The sequence below is a fragment of the Elgaria multicarinata genome, chromosome 7 (genome assembly GCF_023053635.1).
Source record: "Elgaria multicarinata webbii isolate HBS135686 ecotype San Diego chromosome 7, rElgMul1.1.pri, whole genome shotgun sequence".
NCBI lineage: Eukaryota > Metazoa > Chordata > Lepidosauria > Squamata > Anguidae > Elgaria > Elgaria multicarinata.
Window position 1 is genome coordinate 13949548 of NC_086177.1, and position 26072 is coordinate 13975619.

General features: G+C 39.2%; 1 protein-coding gene across 3 annotated transcripts in view; it reads right to left on the minus strand.

Annotated features, from left to right (window-relative positions):
• The window catches only part of CTNND2 (catenin delta 2), a 636702-nt gene that overhangs the window by 124500 nt on the left and 486130 nt on the right, over positions 1–26072 (minus strand). For all 3 annotated transcript variants that reach the window (XM_063130230.1, XM_063130228.1, XM_063130231.1), the window contains 2 exons: positions 14217–14430; positions 2476–2659 (listed from right to left, as the gene is read on the minus strand). In XM_063130230.1, the coding sequence (XP_062986300.1) occupies positions 2476–2659; positions 14217–14430 (398 nt within the window). The remainder of the gene's footprint in view (positions 1–2475; positions 2660–14216; positions 14431–26072) is intronic.

The following is a 26072-nucleotide window of genomic DNA, read 5'->3' on the forward strand; positions in this document are numbered from 1 at the left end:
TACAACTATAAAGAGTATTAAATTTTGACTTATTTAAGATTATGTGAAGTTAGATTTGTTATAGAAAGTTAGATTTCATAGTTATATCTATTTATGTGTTATGCCCCTCATTGTTCATTGCACATGCAGCTTACACCATTATGAAACCACACACATAAAAGCGACCCTAAATTGATAGGAAATGGAAAGGAACCTCTCGTGCAAGCACTTGAGTCATTGCTGACTCCTAGAGGGACGCCTGATTTCGCTGACGTTTTCTTGGCAGACTTTGTAGCAGGGTGGTTTGCCATTGCCTTCCCCAGTCGCCGTTGCCTTTCCCCCAGCTGGCTGGGTACTCATTTTAACGACCTCGGAAGGATGGAAGGCTGAGTCGACCTGAGCCGGCTGTCTGAGAACCAGCTTCTACTGAGATCGAACTCAGGCCGTGGGGAGAGTTTCGGCTGCAGAAACTGTATATACTATGTAATCTCTACATCAATCCAATGCCAGCCATTCCCACCACATCAACGAGACATACACCACAGATAACAGGGCCATATCTACACCAAACAGGATACAACACTTTGAAAATCATTTGAAAATCGTATATGTAATGTGTTCTGGGCCCGAACAGTTGTCAAAACCGTTATAAAGCAGTCGTGTAGATCCTGCCGTAGTCTGAAGATACATTGCACAATCAGATACTAGTTAAGAGGAAATATGTATGCCTTCAGTTATCCTTCCAAGAAAAGCCAACAGCATCCAGATAAGCTGAAACCTGCATAATTATTTCCCCCCAACAGAGGCATATTGGAAGCAGGATGCCAATTACTTGGCAAGTCTTCTTCTAGAGAACCAACACTATTTGTGTTGGAACTCCTTTCCATTGTGCCTGCTTTTCCATACTGATTCTATTGGCATATAAATATCTTTATCCATCAACCTCAAACAGCAACGACTAGCATAGGTCACATAAAGGTGTATTTAAAGTTATCTACTACCCCTCAGTCCCAATCACCTACCCATTGATTGATGCACAGATTATTCAGCTGAAACCATATAAAATGTAATAAATAAACAAATAAATAAATAAATAAAAACCATGGGCAAGTACTAACCCAGATGTTTTGTTTAACCAGTTTGTTTGTTTATTTATTTATTTATTTATTTCATTTCTATACCGCCCAATAGCCGGAGCTCTCTGGGTGGTTCACAAAAATTAAAACCATTCAAAGTATAAAACAACAGTATAAAACCGTAATATAAAATATAATATAAAAGCTCAACCAGATAAAAACAGCAGCACTGCAAAATTACAAATTTAAAACACCAAGTTAAATTTGATTTTTAGACTGTTAAAATGCTGGGAAAATAAAAAGGTCTTCACCTGGCGTCTAAAGGCATATAATGTAGGTGCCAAGCGAACCTCCTTAGGGAGCTCATTCCACAGACGGGGTGCCACAGCAGAGAAGGCCCTCCTCCTGGTAGCCACCTGCCTCACTTCATTTGGTAGGGGCTCGTGGAGAAGGACCCCTGAGGATGACCGGGCAGGTACATATGGGAGGAGGTGTTCCTTCAGATAGCCTGGCCCCAAGCCGTTTAGGGCTTTAAATGTTAATACCAGCACTTTGACCTGGACTGGCAGCCAATGAAGCTGGAAAAGGACTGGCGTGATCTCGTCGGCCAGTCCCTGTTAGTAACCGTGCTGCCGTTTTGTACCAGTTGAAGTTTCCGGACTGTTTTCAAAGGCAGCCCCACGTATAACACATTGCAGTAATCCAAACGAGAGGTTATCAGAGCATGGATAACTGTAGCTAGGCTATCTCCATCCAGATAAGGGCGCAGTTGGTATATCAGCCTAAGCTGATAAAAGGTGCTCTTTGCCACTGAGTTCATCTGTGCCTCAAGTGACAGTTTTGGATCCAAGAGCACCCCCAGGCTATGGACCTGATCCTTTAGGGAGAGTGCAACCCCGTCCAGGACAGGGCAAATATCACCTCGCCACACAGGGTTGAAATCCTGAATTAAATACAATCTCATCTGCATTTGAAAAGACACTTGTTCATAATTTTTTACAGCTCACTCATGCGAGTTGCTGGATCTCACATACTACTACATTTTTGCTGTGCAAATACCTGTATTTCCTTTCTGTCAGACTGATACTATATCAGGAGGTTCAAAGAAATGAAAACTAATGCACTGAACAAGGTGTTGAACAGGCCTGCATGATGTACAACCCATCAAGCCAAAACACAACACTGCCCATCAGCCATGTATTGTGGTCTATCAGGTACTCCTGATGCTTTTGCAATCTCAGGTAGGCACCAGTGGAGGATACTTCTAAATACTTGATATGGGGTAACTCTGTAATATACCCTTTTGTGGCATTGATGGTGATTGAAGAATAACTCCCAGGTCAACGTCACTGGGAGGCTAGGGGTGGAAAAGAGGATTCTGCATTAGAACATATCTACTGCCTAAGCTATCAGAACTCACCTTAGGCACCCAGTGGCATTGCGCAGCACCTGTGATGAATGAAGCTGAATTTTGTGGTCATCCTGGAGTGGGGAGTTTTCCCATCCTGAATGAGGAATGATCACTGCATTGGTCAACACTGCAAGGGCATCCTGGATAATTGGCATTTTTAGTGCATCACAAGAGGACAGATTCCAGAGAACTCCTAGAAGGAAGGAAACAAACCATAGTTGGTGTTACTTATAGAAACAGAAAGGAGTGTTATTACAGAAGAAAAACAACAAAAGTATCATAAGAGCACCCAGAAAGCCCAGGAGCGGGCACTCTCTTCTCGGCCTTTTGGCTAAGATCAAGTGTGTTAGCTATCATGGCTAATAGGTGTGGCTAAAAAAACCAATCAGAAATTAGTTATTTAATGTATTACATTTATAATTCACTTTTTATACATCATAGAAAATGAAGGGGGTATATTTAGGATCCCCAAGTGATCTCCCACCTAGTCACTGGCCAGAATGAGAATTGCTTAGCTTCAGTAAGATTGTTGGAATATGCCCCAGGGATTGTTGCTTTATTTATTACATTTCTAATCCCTCCAGTAACTAATCTTCTCCATGAACCTGGCACAGCTCTCTGAGGAGTACAAAGTCCCCCCTCCCCACAGCAGATGGGTACATGTATGACAGAACTTGAGCAAACAGAAGACACACAGGTCCAGTTCACATGTAGCAATAAACAGCTTATTATTATCTGTGAATAGAACAACCTTTCACAAACCTCTCGTTCTTCTTGCCTATAAGCTGATGCAGAGATTTTTGCAGGGGTGGGCTCTGCTAAGAGTAGTGCTGAAACTCACATGTCAGGTCCAACTTTGGAGAACCGATTTACTGCACTTTTGCAATTCCCTTTGCCCACTAATTTTGGGCTTTTGTTTTTCTTCATTTAATGTATTTTTATGCAGCCTTTATACCCAGTGGATACACAAAGTGACTTTTGACAATAACTGACTGAAAAGTGGAATAAAATGCAGTAAGTAAATAAATAAAAAATAAGCAAACCTATGAGCTCATTTGCTGTGGCCTCTATTGCCATAGAAAAATAATGTTTTCTGACTGTGTATAGGTACCACTGATGGGATTGTTGGTACTTATGCTGCTGTTTGTTATGATTAAGCCATAAAAGGGCCACCAGAACCATGAGAATAAGAACTTCTCTTTTACATACTGTGTTCACTTAAAATGAAAGAGTTTAAGGCTACTATAAATAGCCGTGCCATCTCTCCATGATCAGTTGATGTCACAATAAAAATTACACATCTGTGTTTATACACTTCAATAACTAAGTGAATGTCAAGGGTACTTTGGCAGAAACTTATTTAGTTGATTAACTGATTAAAAATCCCACACATGAGACATCCTCTATCCAACCGTAATTCTTTTTAAGCAAAGCTGAATACCAACTTGTAAATGTCAAAATACTTTACCAAAAAAGTAAAGATGGAAATATTACATTATCATAATTGCACAAATGCCCTCTTTGAGAAACACTGCCTTTTATCATTTTTTTCTCCTGCTGAATTAACTGAATTTACATATATTTAAAGAAATGCCGTTGGAACATTGTGGAGAATTGTTACTCACATTTGCAATAACTATTAATGATAGGGATGAACTTAAGAACTGGCGAGTTTGAAATCAAATTCTCCCAATTTGGCCACTGGTGAGGAATGACGGGACCTGTAGTATTAAACACCCGGAGGGCACCAGGTTGTCCAATTAAGACCATTTCCTACAAGGATTCATGCAATATGTAGTTTTCTGTGGCTCCTGATTCAGTAATTTTGTATTGGTAAGGTACATTTGCTTTGAATAGGTTGTGGAACTGGTGGAGGTGGGGTGTGAGCAACCTCCCTGCATTTGTTTTTTCCAAGCTGTTTCAGAAATGATTCAGACGAATCCAAGTTTATGACTGTAAATTCTCATCATCACCATCATCAAGGGTCAAGTGCAGCACAATTTTTCGTTGTTTATTTATATTTTAATAAATTAGCAAGAACTTTTATGGGTTACAAATGCTACTCTTGAACCTTGAATTTGTAAACTGAAGGCTGACATGGTCATCTGAGCTTTCTGAAGAGGGTATTTCTTCTGCCAAGTGAGAGTTTACGATTAAGAGCAGTCGCTGTTTCCTCATCACATGAACGGAAGCACCACTGTCCTTCCCCAGTGTCTATATTTGCAATATAGTGGTTGGTGTGAACGTAAGGAGAAACACCCCTGTTCTCTAGGGTTTACTACTCCCAAACAGCAGATTAGGTGGCAAACAACTTCAGATGGGAGGTGAAGCCTCCTATGAATGAATGAATGCTTCTCTATAAAGTAAGCTAGGTTTGTAGCTTAACTTCCTCCCTGATGATATGCTACTTTGCTAAGCATAGGAATGTTATTATTTTAAAAAATATATGGAGGAGCATTCAGCCATGTGAATTCCTGCCTTCACTCCCTCCACTCTGAAGTGGTATAGCCCAGGCTTACCTCTCATTTGCTTTTAGTAAGAACTAGGCCTAAGATGCTGCAGATCTCAAATATGGGAAGACATACTGTATAAGAAGGCTAACCTCTGCACCTTTGAGAATGCAGACATAATGTGTTATGTCAGTGGATAAAATGCTGGATACAACTATAGTTTCATTTGGAGTGCTATAAATTTTAATCTAGTTTATGGCTACGCAAGTGTTGAAGCGAAAATAAATCTGGGATTAGATTGATTCCACATCAAAATTATTCAAGAAGGAAAGTTTGTTCTTCAAGCTTGTTCTTTCCCTGTGCATTTTATGCTATCCTCTTTGATTAGCAATCAGTAAGCCTTATGCGGCAGGGTCTTGCTATTTACAGTTTTACTCTGTACAGCACCATGTACACTGATGGTGCTATATAAATAAATAAATAAATAATAATAATAATAATAATAATAATAATAATAGGATAGATGTGACACAGCTGTAATTCTCACTTAAAAAAAAAAGACATAATCACAACAGTTTTATAAACAATGACATCTTAATTTTAAATCTCAGATGTAGGAAGAATCTTCTTATGCTAAAAAGTCCCCCAATAATCCAATATTCACCAACAATAGACGTTACCTTTATAGCACAACCACCACGCCTCCCTACCGGTTTTTTGAAACTTCATTCACTGCACTGCAGCTTAAGTTTGCTCTGAGTTTCTACCTAGTGGATTACAATGATTGGGTCTGGACAACCCGGAGCAGCTGTGATGCCTGCAGGTGCGAGGTTGCATATGCAACCCCCTCTTGAGGGTTGTTGTGTTGTGCAAATATGGTGAGCATGGGTTATGTGAGGGTTAAACAACCCTTGTGAAGGGTAAACAACCAATGGGTTCTGCAAAGGTTAAGGAACCCTAAAACAGACCATGGGTTGTTTAACCCTCAGGTAACCTACGCTCGCTTTGCATGACTCAACAATCTCAGAGAGGAAGTTGCATATTCAAAATGGTGGCTGCATGTGCCACAGCATCACTGTAGGTTTAATAACCCATGGTGGGCTGTCGTGTCGTGCAAATTGTACTATTGTGTTATAATGCAAAGCTGCTAGCATAATAGAACAGGCAGATAAAACAGCCTCAGACTATATGCTGGATACAATACTTGCAATAGATATTAGTATGCTGGGAGGAAAAATAATAATCCTATGTGGTCTCATGTGTGACTCCTGAAAGGGCATGTAATTCTGCTGTGTTTTTAACAGGAAAAATTGGATCATGCAATCTCCGCCAATATATAGACATGCCAGAATTACTTGCTCTCAGAGAAGGTCACCTGCTGTAGCTCTGCAAGAGTCATTGTTCTGAGTCAAGTCTTTTTGAGTGTTAGAGTAACATGTGCATCAAATTTAATTTAATTAAATAGTGGAAGTTTGGGGATCAACAGATCACACCCAAACCCACTCGTCCCAACTCCTATTATGCAGTTGGAAAACCCTGCAAAGGGAAAAACAGCTTGGAGGGAGTAGAAGCGAGTGGAGAAAGGTTTACCTGCTCCAAATATTGCATATCTCTATGCATAATTAAAGATGTTGCAAGGAATTGAACAAGGCAAATGTCAAAAGACCTTCTCCGAAGCAGAAATTGAAATGAATAACATCATTTCCTGCTGGGGTTGCTGGAACCTGTTGTCCAAGTATTTTTCTTCAACAGGGAAGGATGCTCTGCCAAGGAGCTGGAGCGTCTTTCTGTGAATGCTTAAACCAAGCACTTGGAAAAGGTTCAAGTTTTTACAAGCAGTTGAACTGCCCACTTGCAAGTGCTTGATCCATTTGGGGTTGAACTGAGGGATCCTCATGCATCCCTAGTATTGAGTAATTTTATTTATTTATTTATTTATTGCATTTCTATACCGCCCAATAGCTGAAGCTCTCTGGGCGGTTTACAAAATTAAGACAATTCAAGTATAAAACAACAGTATAAAACCATAATATAAAATACAATATAAAAGCACAACCAAGATAAAAACAGCAGCAATGCAAAAATACAAATTTAAAATACAAATTTAAAACAGCAAGTTCAAATTAATTTATAGACTGTTAAAATACTGGGAGAATAAAAAGGTCTTCACCTGGCGTCTAAAAGAATATAATGTAGGTGCCAAGCGAACCTCCTTAGGGAACTCATTCCACAGCTGGGGTGCCACAGCAGAGAAGGCCCTCCTCCTGGTAGCCACCTGCCTCACTTCCTTTGGCAGGGGCTCGCGGAGAAGGACCCCTGAGGATGACCTTAGGGTCCAGGCAGGTACATATGGGAGGAGGCGTTCCTTCAGATAGCCTGGCCCCAAGCCGTTTAGGGCTTAAAATGTTTTACCCTTAGCCATGAAGCTTACTGAGTGAAGTTAGGCCAATCATGGTATCTCAGGCTAAACTACCTCAGAGAGTTGCTGTGAGGACAAAGTGAGGAAAAGCTCAAGTACACTTTCCTGAATTCCTTGGAGGAATGTTAAGATTCAAATATAGCACACATACATTTTATATTTTAATAATAATAATAATAATAATAATAATAATAATAATAATAATAATAATAATAGTTCGCTCTTTATCAGAGCACATTCCAATTAACCAAAATACACAAAACACAGTAATATGAACAAAACCCAATAAATACACATTAGATAAACTACTTACCAAAAATTGAACTAATTCGTAACCAATCAATTAAAAAATCCAAAGAACTGAAAACTCAAAAACAAACTGATTTCTCCTCACTGCATACACCAACACCTATGGGTCCTACTCAAACAAATAGGTTTTCAGGTCTTGTCTAAATTTGTCCAACTCTGGTTCCATACAAAGTTGTAGAGGGAGAGAGTTCCACAACCATGGGGTAAGATGTGAAAATGCTCAGAGCCTAAAATTTGCCACCTTAGTCCAAGTAACCACCATAAGGCCGAAATCTGTGGACCGAGTTCTTCTAAGAGGAACATATCATACAACGAGCTCCACCGAATAACTGGGAAGGGAAGAGTTCAGGGATCTAAAAGTCAAGATAAGGAGTTTAAAATGTGTCCTTGCCCTTGCTCTGTGATGGTGGGAAATGCAGGAATAATGGGGCAAATCTAATACAACACTTTTTTGTATTAGAGTAAGAAGACAGAATGAAGAAGTAGAGTTGCATCTGCCATCCATCAATTGCTCTTCTGATTACAGACCCCTTTTCTTTCATTGCACTCCAATGAGTGCCCTTCCCAGACATTTTCAATACGTTAAAACTAAATATCTAAAAATTGGCCAAAAGGGATCTGGTCTATTATCAGACTAAAGTAGGGTTTGGAAAGCAGGTTTTGAAATTATCAGTTTTCTTCCACATTAAGTGAATCACACACCCCGAGCCATACATACTGTATGTGTACTTCTGGTTTAGCCAAATTTCTCATTTATAACTTAAAACTGGTGCTTGGTGATTCTTTCTCTCTCCCCCAACAGAACTCTATGGCTTTACATGGAACACGGCATGAAGATTTAGCTGATTTTCCTTTTTTATGTCATTTTTTTTGTTTAATTTGTAATGGTTTATTTGCATCTCAATAAACTAAAAGGTATGCCTCAGGCACTCACATTTTAATATCACTTTCTGTTCTATAATTGGCTGCAGATTGGCCGTCTATTATATTTTGACATTTCCCCCCTATAATTATATCACTGTGATTATGTTTGCTAAATAGTCTTTCAGACACACACCTTCATGCAGTTTGAAAGTATTACGTGCTACACTCATCTGGGACTATGAATGGACAATGAATGGCGCTGTTAACTAGCTTTCCTTATTGCTTTTGATAATGAATCTGGGGATTCCAGTTAGGTTAGGTTTTGGGAGAAAGGAAGAATAATTTAAATCCACTATTTAGTGAGAGATAATGCAAACAGACACAGCTGCGGTGGAAAAGGCATACTTTTTATTCAAGTCTGATAGCAACTGATCAATACCTTCTTGTAATGGTAGCGATTTCAGGTGATTTTTGGCACTAGAGATTAATTTGTTCTAAAATTTAAAAAGAATACCTCAGTTATATATGAGCCAGGGGAAGACACAAAGAGAAGTGACTAGCTGAAGTGTTATAGAGAGAGCTGAGCCAAAGCTCCCTGCTCTTTCATAACTGGGGAAGATGGAGTAAGAGGGTCCTTCATGAATGTCAATAGGTGGGGCTAAACAAGTTTACCAGATCTCGGGGTTTATCAGAACTTCGTTCTTTTAAAAATATGAGTTTTTAATATGGTGTTTTTATTCTTTTATTCTATTTGTTGTTCACTGCTCTGAAATCTTTTGGATTGGGAGCAGCATATAAATATTGTAAATAATAAATGAATAAACGTATGCTGGCACTTCAGCCCTTGCCCAATGCAAAATGTGGACACTGTTAAAACAAAATGCTAATCAGGGAAACACAATCTCAACAGATTACTAACCTATCATCAGTCCACAAGGTAGAAGGCCTGCCTGGAGCCCAGATGAATACAATTTTTCTTCACTGTCTATAGTAACTTTAACTGGATTTAAAACTTCCTTCTATAATCTCGTATTATGAAGATGCGTGACTATCTTAGGCATTTGACTGCTTCTTTTGACACTTTCTTCTGTTGCCTCTGCCTAAATTATCCAAGCTGATGCTCAGATCAAAGTGTGAAGGGAGTGAGAGGAAAGGCTGGACAAAGGCCACCTGGCTACAGGTTTGTTAGAGAAGCTCTGATGCTCGAAGTCTCAGATGTGTTTTCTGTCAACTCTAATTATTTTGAGCTTAATAGTCTTCATGCCATTTATGTTAATTTGAAACCTTTTAATGATGGCATAATTGCCGTAACCTGGTTAGGCATGTAAATTCAGAGAAAATGAGAATTTTAGGGGCCAGAGTGGAAACTGGTAATCTCTGAACTGTTCACTGTATTTTGTGTGATGCTCTTAAGTCATATAATGTTTTAATGTAAACTCTAATAAAAGATACTTAAGAACAGTATTTATTTGGGGCCTTCCACATGTGGCCAGCTCTGCCAGTTACAGTCTGCGCCAGAGGATGCTAGAGTCCTGCCCCTCCCAGAAATGATTTTTTTTCTGGTTTTGGCGATTGGCCCTGAAAGTGCTATACTGCATTGAACAAGCGGCAGGAACAACTTGTGGAGGTAGGATAAGTTTAAAGGCAGTGACTGGTCCAAAGTCACCCCACTGAGTTTCATGACTGAATGGGGACTTCAGCCTAGTCTCCCTGGTCCTGGTCTAACATGCAAACCACTACACCACGCTGACTCTCTACTGTAGAACTGTTTAAATTCAACAGATATGAATTTATTCTATGGCTGGATGAAAGAATGCTGGAAGCCTCACATAGGGTTTGTTCAGACAACATGCTAAGTCATGGTTAGGCTGGTAACTCTTTTGCAGCAAATGGTTATTAAGCATGTTTAAATCATGGTCATGTAGCTACCAAGGTGAGTAATGGTTCACACAATTCGCTAAGACATGGTTCACACAACATGCTAAGCCATAATGTTTAGCTCAAAATGCTTAGCATGTTGTCTGTACAGGGTCATTAACAGCTTTGAGCTTTCCAAGGAATAGTAACATAAGTAAAATAAATAAATAATGCATCATATTGCAATGATAAACTTGGGGATTGTATTACTTGATTCTGATGTGTATACCTGCAGCTACATATAATTTCTTCTCAAGTTAAACATAAGAACCTAAGACGTGCCAGGCTGAATCACACCAATGGTCCATTTAAGTCCTGCATTCTTTTCACACAGTACTCAGCCAGGGGTCAATGGGAACCTACAAGCAGGACATGAATGCAACAGCATCCTCCTGCTGTGTCCATTTGTTTTGAATCAGAGAACTCTGATTGTCCTTGGGACTAGAGCATAATACTGTTGCTTCTTTGTTAACTTAAATGCAAAAATTCAAAAAACAGAAGTCGGAATTTCTGCGCAAGTACACAAGAGAGGGCTTTTTCTGCAGTGGCTCCACACTACTGTAATGAGTTGCCATTATTATTTATTTATTTTATTTATTTTATTACATTTATATACCGCCCCTAAGCCGAAGCTCTCTGGGCAGTTCACAAAAGCTAAAAACAGTAAACATTAAAAGTATACAAAATTTAAAAACCATCAGAGACATAAAAACAACAGTATAAAAACAGCAGCATCCATTTAAAACAACAGTTCTGGGGTCCATTAAAAAAAAACTTAGCGTTGTTCAATGTCGTTAAATGCCTGGGAGAAGAGAAAAGTCTTGACCTGGCGCCTGAAAGATAACAATGTTGGCGCCAGGTGAGCCTTATCGGGAAGATCATTCCACAGTCAGGGGTCCACCACCGAAAAGGCCCTCTCCCTTGTTGCCATCCTCCGAGCTTCCCTCGGAGTAGGCACTTGGAGGAGGACCTTAGATGTTGAGAGCAGTGTATGGGTAGGTTCATGTCAGGAGAGGCGTTCCATCAGGTATTGCGGTCCCAAGCCATTAGGGGCCTATCAGTCTCCATCATTACAGGCTTTTAAGAAAAGCTCTGAAGATTTACTTGTTTACTTTTTCATTCTCTTGATTATATCTGACTGTTAGTAGCTGCAATTGTGTTGCAGGTTTTTAATATTATCTAGGCTGGATGTATTATTGATTATTGTTAGTTTGGTTTTATGAATTCTACTACTATATCAGTTTTTATTATATTGGATTATTTTGTTGTAAGCCATTTGGGAGTAAAAGTGGCCTAGCAATATTTTAAACAAACAAACGAACAAACAAACAAACGTATTAGAGATCTCCCCTCAGTGTAGCTCAGGGTGCTCAGTTTAGCACCCTGGGCTAAAATTCTCCTGGCACCAAGCGAAGGTTGAATGAAACTTGCAAGCGCTACTGCAAAATGCTTGTATCATGGCAACAATGATACAATGATACAGACAATGGTGTCTGTAAAAAAAAGCGCCTTATCACATGGTCTGCCCATGTGACCCTTCGATGACTCAGCACACTATGAGATCATGTCACTTTTGCTTAGGCTGCATACTAAAAGACAGTCAACCCAGGGAGGCATGATGTACTCCTGCAACTTAGCATCTGGCTACATTTAGAAAGGGCCACAAGCAGAGTTTCTGCCTACTAGTCCAACACCTAACTTGGTGTACCCTCCAGATCTATTGGATTACAACTCCCATCATCACCAGCCAGCAGGAGGGTACACCTAGTTGGGAAAGGCTTAAAAATAATAAGTACACAATGTTCCTAAGACAGAAATGTCAAGAACCTGTGGCCTAGTTTGCATGTCATGATAACTCAAATTTTTTTAGTCATCTGACTTACTGTGATCAAGGCAGCGTGTGGGCTAAATGAACTATGGAACTTCTGTCTATAGTTTGATTAGGCTTACATGAGAACTAGGAACTCTGGCTTATCTCTCCCCTGACAAACCAGAAGTCCATAGTTTGTTTAGTTCAGGGTTTGGCAACATGGCACCTGCCACCACCACACTCACCAGTATGTCTATGGTGTCACTTTTCCCTATCTCTATTAAATTCAATGGAGTGATGAGGAAAGGGCTTGAGGGGGCGGGGGGAAAGCCCACCAAGAAAGCTGAGGGAGAATCTAGAGGAGGGGGCAAGAAAAGAATCCATAGAACAGGCGGGGGGTGGGGAGAAAAATGAGAATCTAGATAACAGGGCAAGAATAGTGAGAATGCTGAAAGGGGGGCAAAAAGGTAAACATCTAGAGAAAGGGGGCAAGAAAAGTGAGAACCCAGAGAAAGAGACACACTCAAGATTTTGCACACACCCCATCACAGAAATTTGTAGTGGTGCCCAGGACACTTTTACAAAATATCAAATGTGCCTGTGGGCCCAAAATGTTGGCTACTCCTGATTTATCCATTCCAACTTACAGCGAGAGTGATCAAGCATTGTATATCAGCATGCTGTCTCATTCGTGATAACCTAGAACTTTTAAAAATTGTGGGCTATCGTGACACGTGAATTGGGCCTGTGTGTTTCTATTGCTCTTTTGTGCACAAACAACTAATATACTTAGCAGGCATACTGTTTGTGTTTCAGCCACTACTACTGTATATTCTGCCTTGCTCTGTGAAAGAAAGTCAATGAAAACATAATACAATTTAAAGGGAACGAACTGAACACCCTATTAACTGTTACGTTTTCCATATTACCACGATGTTTCAAGAATACAACATATCGAGAGAGAAAAGGCCATTACAGCTTTAAAAAAGTAAAAATATCTTGTCTACTAGATATCTGTCTTGTATTACTATCCATCTCTCATATAACCAGATAATGCAGAGACTTTCATTGTAAATGCTAATTGATTAAGATGATTAGCACTTTGCTCCTCATTTGTTCAGTGTAAGCTTGCAGACTGCTCCCTGGAGAAAAATGACAGACAATACAACTAAGCACTGTGGCAATATTTGAAAGGGAGAAACTTTTTTTGCTTTATTGGTCCTGCCAGTAATTCTGTCAGTCAGCAGGACGCAGTTCCTGAATACCATGTAGCACACTTGCCTTGTGACAAGAAGAATCTAATTAATCCTGTCTATCAGGTAAGAGAGGAAAGGTGGGATGATTAAGACATATATATGTATATGTATGCATATATATATGGTCCAGATTTAGAATCCATAACTGGAGCTGAATCACATAGCCTGCAGTGAGGAAAACTTGAGGCACATCTGATTATTTTTGAGGGGGAAGTATGTCTTTAAAAAAGGGAGGGGGTGATCCACAAAGTTTGAGTAATTGGAAAAGAATATTCTGAATATTTACAGATTATATTAAAATAAGATTTCCCCCCCAAAAAATCACCAACCACATTTCATGATTTGGGAACATTAATCCTTCCCAAGATAGCGTTAGAAACAGTAGCATCATTTGCAGTCAAAACTCAAACTACCATACCACAAAACCTGCTATTCCACACATTACCCAGTAGCAATCCTATATCTGAAAATATAGGCAACCTGTCTTCTTAGTGAGCACATGTTTGTGAAATATATGCTCGCAAGTACGAGAGTGTCCTCACTCACTGTTATTTTTTACACATTTCGAAGTGTACATGTTAAAGTATCTTAGCCTCAATCCAACACAGAAGTTGTGTGCACTTAAACTTAATGCATTGCTCTGCTAGCCACCTTTTCAAGGGCATTGGATTCCAAGCTTATTCCTATCTAATCTTTGGCATATAATAAATGAAAGTTATTCAAACCTGTGACCAGTTCTCTGATTTCCAAATCTGTTGCCTTGCGGAGTAATCGTACTAGTGCTGGAATACCCCCACAGTTTTTCAAAGCAATTTTGTTGTCGTCATTGGCCTTCCCATACACCAAGTTCCTCAGAGCTCCACAGGCACTACGGTGGACTTCTGTCATTCGATGGTCCAACAGGTCCACCAGTAACTGTATTCCACCTTGCCTTCTTATCTGCAACAGCAAAATAAAATAAATCAAGAGAATGCTTCTCAATTAAGCTTAACGTACCAATTGTTTTTAGATGGCAATTAAGACCAATAGGACAGAAATGCATAATAAACACAGTAAGACAAAGTGCTAGGCCAACTTTCTCTGCTTTCAAGGGTATTATGGAAAGTAAAAGCTCTTTGCTGGCGAAGAATCAAATACCGCTCAAAACAGCTGGACAGGTGATGAAAGAGCTGCTTTGAAAGAGATTATTTTCCCCACCAAGAGGGAACAAAATAAGCCTCCTTCAGGGACAGGAGATGCCACCTGGACGTAGGAACTGATTTTCTGGTGTGTGGTGACAGCTGTCATCAGAATTATTGTCAGTAACAATGAAAGGAACACCAGTTTCTTAGTGCTTACAGTAATGATGTATCAGTGCTGCAGCTTCTACAAGACTATTACTGCTGTGGAAGTGAAAAAATGTGATGTGTTTGCTTTTTAAGAAACACCATGTGCGCACAATTGAAAGCAAACTTCTATCATGAAAAGTAGAATTCAGCTACAATTCAGAATACAGACGTCAAGATGTGTTCCTAGCTTTTCTTAAGAGAAAAGTACAGTGCACATTTAGAAGGTCCAGGAATTACAATGAGATCCATGAGTGATTATGTGTAAGACATACTGAATGTGTGTCTTATCATAGCAAAATTAAATCAGACTCATTCTCACTTCTCTGTGGAACTAGACAGGAAAACACATTTTAGAAACATTGCATATAATATTTAAAATCCAATGTAAACATACACCATTATCTGTATGATTAAAGACAGCATAAACAAGCCCCGTCTTCTCTTCCTTCCTTCCCCCACATCCCAATTGCCTTGTGGGAAAGACTCTAGAGAAGAGAGGCAGGCAGGTAAAAGCAACACCTGGCACCTGGTTCCTGCTCTAGGTGGGCTAGTTTTGTTTTGAGTGGTTGGCTTATAATGTGTTAATAGCAGTTTATTAATACTGGAAAGACTTAAGTTAAAAAGAAGGATACAATTCCACTAAATAAATAAAACATCTAGGAAACAGCACCAAAGTACTCCCTCATTGCATGAAGGGATATGTATAACTAATGTCTTCACTTCAAAGCAAAAGGACTATATAGGTTGAGTTGTGCTCATCCATAGAAACTGCACATAATTCAAGACCAGCCATGGTCAACTACATTACTGAGCTTATTTAAGAAAATGGCAAACTTTCCCACGTGTTAAGTTGGGCATCTGTACGGTCATCTGTATTTACCCCATGTTATCGGACAAGATGGGAAATTGCTAGAAACCTGTGGGTGGGCCAATGTAAGTTTTCTGACAGTTTCCCCATCAACCTGCAAATTAGCAAGGAACTGGGGGAGTGAAGCTTAAGTTTTGAGTTCCAATTTAGGATGGTCCCCCGCCCTTCAGTGGATGAATACTCCACTGATGTTATTTATTTATTTATTACATTTTTATACCGCCCAATAGCCGAAGCTCTCTGGCATTTGTATCAGGGATATTGCATCATTAAACACCAAGACAATCAATAACGAAGGTGAACAGAGCAGTGTTCATATGTAGATGTTTGTGATGTTGTAAATTGTAGAAATTTACGTAATTATCCAAAATGGAAGCGTGTAGCACAACTAACTAGCTTCATGTTTGAGGGCATTCTAGTCTGATCTGTACTGGTTTAGGATGTAGTTCTTAGTAAAAGTTCACTCTTATAATACTAAAACTGACACAGTCTCTCTCTTGCTGGGCTGTACCATTTAAAACTGCAACTGTAGAGCAAACCTTTAAATGTTTCCACATAAAATATTCCCTACCGTATCAAAATTACTACTGTATGTCAGGGAGAAGGTTCTAGCCTAGGTATGAACAGATTAGTCTGTTTTCAGTTCGTTCAGGTTTCAAAAGGCCATTCCGGCCCATTTCCACATCAATGTATGTGTATTTTTTTTAAGTCATGAAAATTCACATGATGTTTTAAAAATATTTGTGACATAATGTACTCTATGCACTTTACCCAGAAATATGTTAATTTTTGGTGTGATTTTTGAGCCAAGAACTGTATCACAAAATTTAAAGGAGTGTGAAAAACTGTTCTGATCTGTGTATTACATTGGAAAGTGCAAATCAGGCTGATTTGCTTCAAACTGTGGGCTGAATAAAATCCTCAATGATCTCTATTCTGGCCTAGTGTTTGCTCTGGTATACTAGAACTGCTTTTAGACCTAACCATGCAGTATGAACCCTCATACAGACTACAAGATTGCTAAGGATACAAATATGATCAGGAAGAAATTTCCTCATTTTCTTACTTCCGCATTAATTGAGGAGTTTTAGGGGCACTGGAATATTTCAACAGATAAAAAAACATGGATAGCCTGCCTCATCTTGTATTTTCTTAGAGGACACAAAAGAGATTTACACATATAGGCCCTGTCAGATGATCATCATTTCCCTCACAGTTCCTAGGTAATAAGTGACAGATCTACTATATAACAGTAGTTGTGTTATTGTATACAGTATAATTCACAGAAATAGTAGATCAGGAATGCATAAAATGCAAAAGTCTGTGCAGCACATTTTGAGGACTTGTACCTAGCAACCTTTCTCATGAATACTCTCTCAGCATTTTTTGGATTACCTTTGCAGAGCAGCTGCCAGAAGCTAAGGAGGAATTATCTTAGTCACTGTTACAAAAGTCCAGGTGTAGATCCAACAATCTTCAGGTAAGAGTTTTATTCAGTATCTATAAAGCTAGCAGTGTTTGTCCTTGCAATTAAAATAAACCCTTATAGACACATTCTGGTAGTAGTGAGCGACATGCAAAAATATATGAGGCAAAGGTCCGTGTAAAATAACTTCAACCAGGACCCATCGTGGGTTATTATGTCATCTGGTGGAATTTTTTGAATCCACAGTAGCTTATTTCTTTTAAATAAGCTATGGTGATGAACTATGGTCTGCATTTAACCCACTGTGGATTATCATGTTGTCTGTTGGGCTCCGTGGCTTAAATCACTTGCCCAGAAAGTCACGTGGCCAGAGCAACTCAGAGTCAAATTACACACAGTAGTTTATTAGCTCATTCGTGTGGCGGTGGACTGTGGACTATTTCAAAAAATAAGCTTCTTTGCCTAGCTTATTAACCCATCATGAGTTATCATGTCTGAACACGGCCAGAGAGAGAGAACTTAATATTTTAAAATTAAATCTATACCTGATTTCAGTTCTTAAATATATTTCCCTTTGCTTTAGGAAAAATGATCCAAGCCTGCAAACTAACAAGTACTCTAAGCTAATAAATACTCTAAATAAAAGGGCATACTGAGAAACATATTGAACAAACCATAGTATTGATGAAGAAGACTGAGGAGGAAAAAGAAAGGAAAAATACATTAAGAATAATATTATGACCTTTTCCAAAAGAAATCTCCAATTTACTTTCAACAATACTTCTCCAAAGTGTCCAAAGCCTATGCAAGCGAAGGAATGATTTTACACTGCAAGTGGTAAACAAATTGCATTCACCTTCCTCTGCCTCCTCACTTTCACCTTTTACTGCCTGTGATAAGTACCAGCCAAGGCACTTACTCATCCTAACTGTCTGACAATGAATTACAACCAGGTGTGTAAGTGGCTGAGCAGTCTGCAAGCCTAGTGCTTCCATTAATGCTCAGTTACCTGTCTTTGAGTGAACATCAAGGTCACTCACTCCCATTTAGAAACAAAGGAGGGCTTGAAAATTCTACTAGTTCTATGCAACCTATTTACCTGCTACAATGAAAGACTAAGAACATATATCATCAACTGTTGCAGGACATAACCTTTCAATTTTTGTGCTTCTAAAAGACATTCATATCTAAGTAATCTATAAACAAAGTGACTGTCAATAAGCAAAGAGCAAATTCCAGTCCTATTATTTTTTTAAGCACCTGCCTTTTCACTGACTTCTTAACTGATTAAATTAGAAGTGCAACTACATATAAGCAAACCCCCTACAGAGGTGTCTTTTTAAGATACTGGTTGTGTCTGCAGTTCCCACATTAGGGGCCTTGCTAGAACCTTGCTAGGCCGGGGCTGCGGAAATACCAGGCCACAACCGGTGCCAGTTATCCCTGGCCAAGGGAGGGTTTAACCCGGGCTGACCCCGGGATCCCCTGTGCATCATCTGGATGCACAGGGGTGAGCCAGGGTATTAGCCCCGGCTAAACCCTCGTCTAGCAACAGCCTAGTAGTTAAATTAACCAGAAATAGAAAGCTTACCATGAAAACTGAAACCAGGAACCAGGGTTTGTTCATATCTTATGAAACTTGGCTTGTTTAAGAGCTACAAACCAGGATCCTGGGATTTGACATCATGGTGAGCTGCCAAATGGGAGTGATCAGGGTCTGTGCACCAGCATGCAGCTTGTTTATAGTAAGACAGCCAGTATTCCTGGTTCACCATTCTGTGCAAAAGTGGCCACTGACGCGAGGATGATTTACGTTTTAATAAACAAATGCTACCACTAATTGTATAGATGAAAAAGCTATTCTCTAACACAGAGTAACACAACCCCTTCACAGTAATCCAGTATGTGTGGATAATGAATGCATACTTTATAGTTGCTTCTCTCCCCATGCATGTTTATCTATGCCTACATGTATGTCTTTTGCACCTGACTCTACTTGGTTGATCTTGAGGTTCCAGTAAAAAAAAACCACCTAGATCCCGCAAGACTGATTTCTGCCCACTCTGTATTACAAAACATGCTCCAACTATCTCTTTTTTAAAACCTAGGATAGTCTCTATTTTCTTGACCTGTCACTGGTAAATAAGCCTTCTTGCTTTGTTTTTTGGGATGGCGTTCTAAAATTGTTGATGTTCACGCACACATGCAATAGAGCTATTCTGATTTTCAGCCTACTCCCCAAAACTCTGAGTAGCACCTTTACTCTAGTGCACATACAAGGAAATGCAGGCAAACAAAATGCCCATGGACTATTTTTCTTCTACCTTCTCATAATGATTAAATATTCTTTGGTGTGTGTTTTTTAAAAACTTCTTGCTAAGACGCCCTGTTTTAGAATCCACTGCAGTTGCTAGCGTAAATGAATGCAGCACATAGAAGGTAAAGTAATATAGAATGGGAGGAGGAGAGCTCAGACAAAGACCGTTGGCTTGAAAATAGTGTCACAGATACACAGGAGTGTCCCTGTTTTCATCTGTACAATGCTGAAAGGCTGAAAAGCATTGAGAAATCTCATGAAAATACTTTCCTTCACAATAGCAAGATGTTTTTCTGGAAAGAGCTTATTAAATCTTCTCTTTTCCCCCCACCAGACAAGAAGGAGCCAAATGAAAGACACTGTAGCTGTCTATTGCTCCATGGTGCCTTCAAGCCTAGGGACAAAATTTCTCAAAATGAGGAATGGTTAGGGATAAATTGCCATTAATTGAAGGTGACAATGGTTTAGGATTTGGAAGCTGTTTGCTTTCGAAGAAAAAGTTGTCTTGGGCAAAAAAGAGTCATCGAGGTTGCAAGGAAATCCACTTGGATATGAGCTGATTCTTTTTCTTCTGTGTTTTTTAATATTTTTAATCAAAAAAATATTTTCTATTGTGAATATAAACAAAACAGAACAGAAAATGCATTCTGAAAATGAAAAAAGAAACCAAAGAACAAAACCATACATTATGTATATAAGATTATTGTCATTTGCCATGCTGTCAGTGTGCCACCCACAAATCACTAGCCTAAGAATGTGTGTGAGCAAGAGGGCTTATTTGTAAACCTGGCTGCAGCTATTTTGCCCTGCTCTCCTTTCCATGTTGGATCAGAGTGGGGTAAGAGGCTACCTCAGTGGCACGACTCCCATTAGGCACGTCGGCACCGAGAAGAAAGGCATGCTGGGACTTGTAGTTTTTATGTTTTCTGTGGAGACAAGTAAAATCATGGTGGCACCCCAAAAGCCGCATGTGTCGGAGGTGAGAGAATTTAAAAATAAAATTGTTTTAAAGTTCTAGCACCAGCCTACCTTGCAGGCTTGTTGTGAGGGCGAGAGAGGTAAAAAAAACATACAAATGTAATTCGTTTAAAAGTTAACTCACAGGCCTAGCATTGGCCTACTACTTTAAGATAATCACCTCTCGGAAATATATCTTAGGGGGCCTGAGCAATGCTGGGTATATCAGCTAGTACATACATAAAACGTGCAAAGGGCTGTATATATCAGTGGAAGTCAATATTTGCACTGGCAGTTCTAATCTGCATTAACAATTGTGAGTTCAGAATAAGTGTATGGTAATTTTTCTATAAGTAGCAATTTGGAGCAGAGAGGCACAGTCTGATTTTCTGGAAAGTTATTGAAACATTTGTTCATACACTGCTTATTCTCTCAGTCTGCCAACTCTGATTAAATAAAGTACAGAGAATAGTGAAAGCTTATCAGAGTGTTGGAAAAATCTTTCATTATCAGTCTGTCAGTATACTAACACTTATGAAAAGGGCATAATACTAATTGGCTTTGGTGCTTGCAGAATCTAGAAAATCTTCCTTAATTGCTAGCAGCAGACACCGTCGTATTCCATAATAAGGGAGCCTACGCTTTGATGTTTGCAATCCTGCTTCTAAAAAAGACAATTAGAAGATAGAAACAAGCAATATAAAGATCTGCAGTGAATAAATCTAATATATTATATGCTAATCATAGAAATATGGATTATGCGATGATAGACTAGTTACATTCATTCAGATTCATTTTGGTAAGGTAGTTCTCCATAGACAGGCATAGGCAGTCGCTAACTGATGTGAGACATTCTTGCTTATTGTTTTCAGGTCATGTTTTTCTGTGCAACCTGACTGGAGACTAAAAGGAAAATGATGACATAACATCTCCCCAAACTATTAAGTAGGTAGAATCCAACCCATTCCATTGGTGTCAAAGGATGAAGCAAGAGGGCTAGAGGCAGGGAAATACGACTTGTGGGCTTTTTGCTTCTTTGATGCCCTCCTTCCTTTGAAACCTTAAATCACTTTACAGGCTCCCTATCTCAGGCCTTATTCTGTTAAATAAGAGCTTCGACCAATCTACTTTAAAAAAATAAGCTAGAAACATTTCTAAAGTTAATCAATCAGCCCTCATTATACCAAATGCACAACTTCAGTCCTAGCTCAAAACATATGTTTCTTAACTTGTGACGTTGCATATAAGGCCTTCAGTGGTTAGGGAGTGGTTAGGAAGGGGGTGGGAGACTGTTTAACTGTATCCTTGCTTTGGCAGTCTGGTAAAAATTGCCCCCTTCCAAAAATTGAATTTCTCCTGAAAGAGGAAAATATAAAGGGAACCCACATCTTTTATCTCATAGGTGGAAAAGTAGCTGGGGGGACTGGTTAAAAAGAAAGAGTTATAGAAAGCTCCTTTCCTGCCTGGACCCTCCTCTCAACCTGAAGTCAGATTGCATAAAGGAAGTAAAAGCCCAGGAGAGGGGAAGGAATAATTTACAGTACTACACCTCACATGTAGTTTTGTTCTCACCATGGCTTAGTTTGCACACCTCCTGGTTTACATAAATGGATAAGCCAAGACAAAAATGTTAATATATTTTTAATGCTTTCCCCCAAACTAAAAACGTGTCACCCACAGAATTTTGCAGAAAATAGATCCTAATTCTATACAGTGAAAGGTATAGACAGAAAAACATGGCACAGTCTTTGAACAGAAAAAGTAAGTGAGATTTATTGGAAACCCATTTATCTGCAACATCATGGCTTAATTTAGCATCATTAGCACAGTAATTTGTTGCAGGTTACAAAAAGTGCTGGATCAATTTAAGCTCAAAATAGAGTGAAATGGTATGTAAATTGCTGCGTTAGCTCAAAATGTTTAATTCGTTTAGGAAATCTAAATTACGATTTGAAACCTAGGTCCCATTTAAAACAGATTTGCAGAACTGTAATTAAGAATGTCTTAGAACAGATAGCCACACTAACATTAAAAAATGCACATAATTTAAATCAGGAGTAAACAACCTAGTGCTCTCCAGATGCTTTGGATTGCAATACCCATAATTCCTGACCAGTAGCTATGCTGGTTGGGGCTTATGGGAGTTGTCATGCAAACCATCTGGAGGGGATCAGGTTGCTTACACCCCTGATTTGAGCAAATCCAGCTATTGCTTTATTTACAACATTGCAAACAACTGTAGTTCGCATACTGAACTTGTCCAGAATAGTACTATGAACTATTTGTTATATAATATGTGGGCTATAAAAACTGAGTGTTGGTGTGGTTAAATCATAACTTAATCATAATAGTCCAAATGGGGAGTGAGCAATAGCTGGATCAAACATGAAGATATCAGCATTTCTGTGGTAGGGATGGACAAGGCCTGTGGAGAGATCATATAGAATACTCTGTGGATTTTATAATGCAGGTAAATGCAGCTACACTGTAAGAACACAGTTAAGAGATATCCATTTTAGACATTCTAAAACCCAAAGTGGGGAGAATGCTCATGGATTCCAAAACCGCCTTGGATGCCTGACTATTTATACTCTTACTCAACTCAACCATGAATGAAATAAACAGAAAATTAATTGAATACATAGCTACATATGTTCATATTGAGTCCTATTATTCTTCATCTTTTAGTATTGCTGAACCCCTCTTAACCAGGTTATACAGCTGTAACTTTAATATTACTGCATAATTCCATAAGTATGCTCTATTATTTAACAAATCGTAATTCTAATCCTCACTCAAAAGGATCTACATGGAATTTAGAATTCGCATGATTTTATAAATTCTTAATTGACAAAGTGCTGACAAAATTGATAAAATGGCACAGAGAATAAAATATCCTTTCTCTTGAGAGATATAATGTTTAGATTAGTCTACACTACATTGCACATGATGACATTTATTAGTTCTCAAAGTTGAAAAATGTAAAGGTCGCACATGAAATGAAGTATGCACTTTATCATCATCTAAAGAACCAAATGTCACATAATTGTGCTGCATGAACTAATTCACTAAGATGAATGAGGAATTATACTCCAGCCCTTTTGGAAGCATTGCTAAATGGTATGCTTTGCTTCAAGGTGCCTTCTTTCAAGCTAAATATCACAAACAATAGCTTTATCCTAGAACAATATTGTTGCAGGTTACTGCTCTTTAATTGTATAAATGCAGTCAATAATTCTCATGGAATTGCATGTGTATTTTGAATTTCAGAAGGTACAGGAAAGTGGGGCAGGAGGTATTAATAAATTTCCACAGAAATCTTAATTTGCCCACATTAGAGAAAGTGTACATCTAATGTGGGCAAATTAAGATTTCTATGGAAACTAAGTACGTAAAAGATATGAAAAGAAAAAGACTCATGATGTATCAGACCAAAGGCCTATCTAGTCAAGCATTCTATATTCACACGGTGGCCAACGAGCCTGTGGGAAACCCACAAGTAGGATATGAGTAAAATAGCACCTCCCTTGTGTTCCCCAGCATACTGCCTCTGATACTGGAGATAATATACAGGCATCGTGACTAGTAACCACTGACAGCCTTATCCTCCATAAATGTATCTAATTCCTTTTAAAACCATCCATACTGATGGCCATTTTGTGGTAGTGAATTTCATAGTTTAATGCCCTTTAGGAATACAATTATAGCACATTACCTACATCACAGAAGTAAATTGGCAAAACTCTCATTGAAACCCATATGTGGTCCGGCGGTTGGTAGGTCTGCACACATAACCTTGGAAAGCCAAGAGAAGACCCCTCGCTGAATTGGAAGTACTGGTGATGTGTGGATCTAAAAGCTATTTCAGCATGATGTAAAGCAGGGGGGCAGAATGTCATTCACACGGAGGATTGAATTCCATTTTGGAGAAACTTTCAGAGATGGGCAGGGCCAAAGCCAAAAGGGGCTGGGCCAAAATACAAAAAAAAGCCAGGATATTGTCACTTGAAACTCTTATTGCCAGTAACCTTTCAGAATGGAGAACAACCGGAGAAAAGCCAGGAAAGACCAAGGTATCCTGGAGTAAAGAAATGAGGCCAGGGGAAGGGGACCTAGTTATGTGGGATGATGATGATGATGATAATAATAATTTATTTCTTATCCGCCTCTCCATCCTGATCGAGGCGGGGAACAATAAGTATAAAATACATAAAATATTGATTAAAAACATAGTATACATTGTTAAACCCTAAAATAAGTGTACTGGGTTGACATTTTCATCAAGCTGTTCACCACAACCCCGAGATCTCTTTCTTGGTCAATCACTACTAAGTCAGATTTCACCAGGTTATAACTGAAGTTGGGATTTTTTGCCCCAACATGCATCACTTTACACTTGCTTACACTGAACCACATTTGGCATTTGGATACCCATTCTCCCACTTTGGAGAGATCCCTTTGGAGTTCCTCACAAGCTGAAAAGCATTGGTCCCAAAACAGATCCCTGTGGGGCAGTGGCAGCACCAAAAACAAAAATTCAGGGAGGGGGCACAGAAGGGGCAAAGTATATTTCTAGGTAGGTGGGCTGTATCCCACATGTTAAGATTTCTGAAAGAAAAGTAATGGTATATCTCACACAAAATGAAATTTTTGAAGATTAAGCTGGGTTTTTTATCGCAATTCATCATCTTTGTAACATGGAATAAAAGAAATAAGCTGTTTACCACAACCCCAAGATGAGTAAACATTCATAGGCACGCACTGTAAGTAAATTCTCCCCACCCCCCATTTCTGTCCTAATTATCTGAGGAGGGAAAAAAGGAAGATGTGGAGAACGTACAGATTAATTCTTTCCTCCCCCTCTCATTTTTCCTGAGGAAAAAAAGGATGAGATCCATGCAATAAGATTAATTCTTCCGAGAGTGTTCTAGCGGGCTTTGTGGGCTCTGGCTACTGGTGCCCGAGTATGGTTTGGAGAATTGCCAAGAGTAATTTTAGGTATCTGGGGTTTTAAGTGTGATGCAGTTATGAGTGCCCCCACCCCAAACCTCAGTTTCCTAACCCTACTAGTTAGGGCAGAAAGTGGTTTCACTGAAGGTAGAGCCAAGGGGATCATCCCCTTCCAGAAACCTCTCCAGAATAACACAGAGAAAGAAGTTTGTGACAGAGCCCACTTATTGAAGCAAAGGGAGGTGGGAAAGGAAGAAGCCCATTTCACACACTGGCAAACTGAGGTAGCAGGCAAATAAGAATCAATGACTGCAATAGAGAGTGAGTTTGGGTTACACAATTGCAGCACACTAAGTTCTCAGAGCCAATTTATCCAGGGTTGTGTCACAACACAGAGAAATATACTACAAATAAGGGGAGGAGCCCTCACTGAAGGAACAAGCAAGAAATGGATCCTATAAGAAAAGACTAGGTCTATACTACACTAGCACAGATTGGATAGTATAGACCTAGTGTTTTCTTATAGGATCCATTTCTTGTTTGTTGCAACACAGAGAAAGGCATTTATAGCCAAGCCCACTTCTCCATGATTTAAATTAAAGGGAGATGGGAGACCAGGAAACCCACTTCAAACATAGGCAAACTGAGGCAGCAGGAAAATAAGAGTAGATAATGTCCACCAGATCACCCCTATTTCCATGTTTATTAATTCAGATATTTGGTCTGCTTTTTTGA